At 44.2% G+C, this 5,696-nt stretch overlaps 1 protein-coding gene across 3 annotated transcripts in view; it reads left to right on the forward strand.

Annotated features, from left to right (window-relative positions):
* The window catches only part of LOC109878803 (solute carrier family 12 member 4), a 91,080-nt gene that overhangs the window by 83,957 nt on the left and 1,427 nt on the right, over positions 1-5,696 (forward strand). For 2 of the 3 annotated variants that reach the window (XM_031814892.1, XM_031814899.1), the window contains exons 19-23: positions 392-561; positions 1,298-1,429; positions 2,334-2,441; positions 3,980-4,167; positions 5,204-5,337. In XM_031814892.1, coding sequence (XP_031670752.1) covers positions 392-561; positions 1,298-1,429; positions 2,334-2,441; positions 3,980-4,167; positions 5,204-5,337 — 732 coding nt within the window. Of the gene's footprint in view, positions 1-391; positions 562-1,297; positions 1,430-2,333; positions 2,442-3,979; positions 4,168-5,203; positions 5,391-5,696 lie in introns of all 3 variants that reach the window. The other variant, XM_031814905.1, reaches the window with a different exon arrangement.

A 5,696-nucleotide genomic window follows, 5' to 3' on the forward strand; every position in this document is an offset into this window, starting at 1 on the left:
AAAACCCACAATTCCAGTCCCCTCCAACCTGGCTGGAATGGTATTTATTTTATTTAATTACCCCCTGTTTCATGCTCCACAATCCCTTCCTTATGAATTAATATTATTAATCAGATATAATAAAACAGAGTATGTTTAATTAGTTATAGTTATATTTAAAATGTAGATATTGTTTAGTCATTATTCATAAAATTCCTAACAATAACCTCATCCCAGTTTCTCCAAGAGAGCATTGGCAATCTCTATGTTTCTATTGGTTTGGTGGACTGTCCTTCAGCACGAAACATTACGTGCTGACTCTTTAGTTAACTGATAGCACCAGCATTGAATTGTATTACATTACATATTACACAAAGTGAACATATTTACCTCTCTGTGCCCCTCCCCACAGACACAGTCCGCTGTACCACAGCAGCCCACCTGGCTCTGATGGTGCCCAAGAATGTTTCCTTCTACCCCAGCAACCACGAACGCTTCACAGAAGGCACCATCGATGTGTGGTGGATCGTCCATGACGGAGGAATGCTCATGCTGCTACCTTTCCTGCTCAAACAGCACAAGGTAAAGTCCCGCGGAAATCAATGCAGAAACTCTGAGAGCATTTACTGTTTGGCCACCATGACTTGAGAGAGACTAAAGAAGAATGGATTTGTTGGTCAGAAAATGATCTACAGGGCCTCCCGGGTGGTGCGGTGGTCTAGGGCACTGCATTGCAGTTGTGCCACCAGAGACTCTGGGTTCGCGCACAGGCTCTGTCGCAGCCGGCTACGACCGGGAGGTCCGTGGGGCAACGCACAATTGGCCTAGCGTCGTCCGGGTTAGGGAGGGTTTGGCCGGTAGGGGTATCCTTGTCTCATCGCGCACCTGTTGCGGGCCGGGTGCAGTGCGCGCTAACCTGGTCGCCGGGTGCACGGTGTTTCCTCTGACACTTTGGTGCCGGGTTGGATGCGCGCCTCCGGGTTGGATGCGCGCTGTGTTAAGAAGCAGTGCGGCTTGGTTGGGTTGTGTTTCGGAGGAGCCCGTATGGGAGTTGTAGCAATGAGACAAGATAGTAACTACTAACAATTGGGGAGAAAAGGGTGTCAAAATTTTAAAAAGGATCTACATTTACATTTTAGCAGACTCTCTTATCCAGAGTGACTTACAGGAGCAATTAGGGTTAAGTGCCTTGCTCAAGGGCACATCGGCAGATTTTTCACCTAGTCGGCTCAGGGATTGGAACCAGAAACCTTTCAGTTACTGGCCCAATGCTCTTAACTGCTAGACTACTCCATTCTTACCATGGTGTGTGTTTCAGGTTTGGAGGAAGTGTAAGATGCGTATCTTTACTGTGGCCCAGATGGATGACAACAGTATTCAGATGAAGAAGGACCTGGCTACGTTCCTGTACCAGCTGAGAATAGAGGCAGAGGTGGAGGTGGTGGAAATGGTGTGAGATGTTCTTCCTTAAAGCTAATTATGTAATGATGGTGGAGACGGTGAGAGATGAACCTCCTTAAATCTAATTATGTCATTATGGTGGAGACACTGAGAGATGAACCTCCTTAAATCTAATTATGTAATGATGGTGGAGACGGTGAGAGATGAACCTCCTTAAATCTAATTATGTCATTATGGTGGAGATGGGGAGAGATGAACCTCCTTAAATCTAATTATGTAATGATGGTGGAGACGCTGAGAGATGAACCTCCTTAAATCTAATTGTGTAATTATGGTGGAGACGTTGAGAGATGAACCTCCTTAAATCTAATTATGTCATTATGGTGGAGACGGTGAGAGATTAACCTCCTTAAATCTAATTATGTAATGATGGTGGAGATGAACCTCCTTAAATCTAATTATGTCATTATGGTGGAGACGCTGAGAGATGAACCTCCTTAAATCTAATTATGTCATTATGGTGGAGATGGGGAGAGATGAACCTCCTTAAATCTAATTATGTCATTATGGTGGAGACGGTGAGAGATGAACCTCCTTAAATCTAATTATGTCATTATGGTGGAGATGGTGAGAGATGAACCTCCTTAAATCTAATTATGTCATTATGGTGGAGATGGTGAGAGATGAACCTCCTTAAATCTAATTATGTCATTATGGTGGAGATGGGGAGAGATGAACCTCCTTAAATCTAATTATGTCATTATGTTGGAGATGGGGAGAGATGAACCTCCTTAAATCTAATTATGTAATTATGGTGGAGATGGGGAGAGAAGTCCCTCATACCAGGAGTCAAACATGCAATCCAACTAAGAGTTTCCATTTTTAAATCACTTCTCTCCCCTTAGTGTTTTCAAAGGTCTGGTATTTACATACTACCATGTTAATAATTTCAGCATGACAGCGACATCTCGGCCTACACGTATGAGAGGACTCTGATGATGGAGCAGAGGTCTCAGATGCTCAGACAGATGAGGCTGTCCAGTGCAGAGAGAGAAAGAGAGGTACCTATTACACATCAACAGAATTACACCTGTCAGACCAAACATACATAACAATAGTTGTGGAAGGAGATATTTTTTTTATTTTACCAGGCAAGTCAGTTAAGAGCAAATTCTTATTTTCAATGACGACCCTAGTGGGTTAACTTCCTGTTCAGGGGCAGAACGACAGATTTGTACCTTGTCAGCTCGGGGGTTTGAACTTGCAACCTTCCGGTTACTAGTCCACGCTCTAACCACTCTGTCTGAGCTGGTTTAGGTTTAATCTGGGGCTGGGAACCAATACACTACATGACCAAAAGAATGTGGACACCTGCTCGTCGAACATCTCATTGCAAAATCATGGGCATTAATATGGAGTTGGTCCCCCCTTTGGTACTGTAACAGCCTCCAGTCTTCTGGCAAGGCTTTCCACTAGATGATGGAACATTGCTGCAGGGACTTGCTTCCATTCAGCCACAAGCATTAGTTAGGTCGGGCACTGACATTGGGCGATTAGGCCTGGCTCACAATCGGCGTTCCAATTCATCCCAAAGGTGTTTGATGGGGTTGAGGTCAGGGCTCTATACAGGCCAGTCAAGTTCTTCCACACTGATCTCAACAAACCATTTCTGTAAGGACCTTGCTTTGTCATGCTGAAACAGGAAAGGGCCTTCCCCAAACTGTTGCCACAAAGTTGGAAGCACAGAATCATCTAGAATGTCATTGTATGCTGTAGCATTAATATTTCCCTTCACTGGAACTAAGGGGCCCAGCCCAAACCATGAAAAACAACCCCAGACCATTATTCCTCCTCCACCAAACTTTACAGTTGGGGCAGGTAGCATTCTCATTGGCATCCGCCAAACCCAGATTTGTCCATTGGACTACCAGATGGTGAAGCGTGTTTTCATCACTCCAGAGAACACATTTCCACTGCTCCAGAGTCCAATGGCGGTGAGATTTACACCACTCCAGCCAATGCTCGACATTGCGCATGGTGATCTTAGGCTTGTGTGCTGCTGCTCGGCCATGGAAACCCATTTCATGAAGCTCCCGACAAACAGTTATTGTGCTGACGTTGCTTCCAGAAGCAGTTTGGAACTCGGTAGTGAGAGTTGCAACCGAGGACGGCGATCCCATTCTGTGAACTTGTGTGACCTACCACTTCACAGCTGAGTCATTGTTTCTCCTAGATGTTTCCACTTCACAATAACACCACTTAAAGTTGACCGGGGCAGCTCTAGCAGGGTGGATTGACTTGTTGGAAAGGTGGCATCCTATGACGGTGCCACGTTGAAAGTCACTGAGCTCTTCAGTAAGGTCATTCTACTGCAAAGGTTTGTCTATGGAGATTGCATGGCTGTGTGCTCAAGTATACAACTGTCCACAACGGGTGTGGCTGAAATAGCCAAATCCACTCATTGAAGGTGTGTCCACATACTTTTGTATATTTAGTGTATCTACACTATAATTAAATGAAGCAATGTATGGCCATGCATTTCAAGTCACTCTAGTATGGACTTTATGACATTGTATCCCCTGCACTCTGCCCCCTATAGGCCCAGCTGGTAAAGGACAGACACTCTCTGATCCGTATGGGCAGCCTGTACTCAGACGAGGAGGAGGAGGTGGTGGAGCCTGTAGCTGATAAGATACAGATGACCTGGACCAAGGAGAAGTACGAGGCAGAGAGGAGGAACAGGAACAATGCACCAGAGAACTTCAGAGAACTCATGAGCCTCAAACCGTGAGTCACTTGTTGTTGGTCTATTGGAAGGCCAGGAGTTTTTCTTGAGATACGTGATCTGACTTGGAAAACCCCCAGGCCTTTCACGTGGTTAGGAAAATCTCCATCCGGTCCCATCTGAGGTATTCCACTCTCGCTAGTCTTCCTTCTTTACTCTCTCCTCCTCATCTCCTCTCTCTCTTTTTTCTTCCTCTGTCATCTTGCAGACAGAGAATTGTTCATCCTTTGAGTGATGTGTTATTCTGATCACTCTGTCTGTAAATTCCTGTGAGTAATATGTTAATCTGATCACTCTGTCTGTAAATTTCTTTTAATGATATGTTATTCTGCTCACTCTGTCTGTAGATTCCTGTGAGTAATATGTTAATCTGATCACTCTGTCTGTAAATTCCTTTTAATGAGATGTTATTCTGATCACTCAGAGTCTGTAAATTCCATGCAATGGATTGGATGGCGGGGTGGGGTGTGCTTTGTTATGTGAACTGCACTTGATGTCTTTCTGCTTTATGACTGAGTTGGTTCATGCTGTCCACTGTTGGATATCTGAACATTATTCCAAGGCATTGTTAAAGGGATAGTTCACCCAAATTACAAAATTACATATTGGATTTCTTACCCTGTATGCAGTCTATGTACAAGGTATGACAGCAATCCATGCTTTGGTATAGTTTCCTTGGCACCTTTTCCACATACTAACATTTTAGCATTTGTGGCACAAATCCCATTAAAATCATGGGACCAATATTCACATTTTGTGCGCATTATGTTCAAAACTTCTATAAAGTACTTTTTTGAGGTTCAAAATCAATTGTAGATACTTTCAGATGATTTGGACACGATGAGTGAACAATTATAATATCGGTCCCATGACGTGAGCATGTGGAAACAGAGCCAGGGAAACTGGATTGCTGTCATTCGTAGTCCATAGACTGCATACGGGGTAAGGAAACCAATGTGTAATTTGGGTGAACTATCCCTTTAAATAATTGAATGTTCTGGATTGCATTTGTAACATCTGTATGTGGTTGTGTCCCAGGGACCAGTCCAATGTGCGGCGGATGCACACAGCAGTGAAGCTGAACGAGGTGATTGTCAATAAGTCCCATGATGCTCGCCTGGTGCTGCTCAACATGCCAGGGCCGCCACGCAACACAGACGGAGATGAGAACTGTATCCTTCACTAACAGCCGTTCTCATTGTACTGGACAACACTGGTCTTAGAGGTCTGTGTGGTACAATATTTCATTTTTTAGGACAATGTTTTAGGGCTCATTATGGGGTTAGGGAGTGTAATTTGGGGAGTGTAATTTGGGGTTGAGTGTAGCATGAGTTGTGTAAAAGGTGAAAGAATGAGTATGAGTAGATGGCCAGACAGCATACACGAAAGATTTGGCAATGTGACCCGAGATGAAAGACTACTGTCTTTTAAGCTGAACATCAAATCTGTTGCGTACACAAGATTTGCAGATGTAATCACAGGTGCAGTGATGCAGAGTTGCTGGTTATAACAGTGCTTAACTCTGGCCCAG

Source organism: Oncorhynchus kisutch, linkage group LG3 (assembly GCF_002021735.2).
Source record: "Oncorhynchus kisutch isolate 150728-3 linkage group LG3, Okis_V2, whole genome shotgun sequence".
NCBI lineage: Eukaryota > Metazoa > Chordata > Actinopteri > Salmoniformes > Salmonidae > Oncorhynchus > Oncorhynchus kisutch.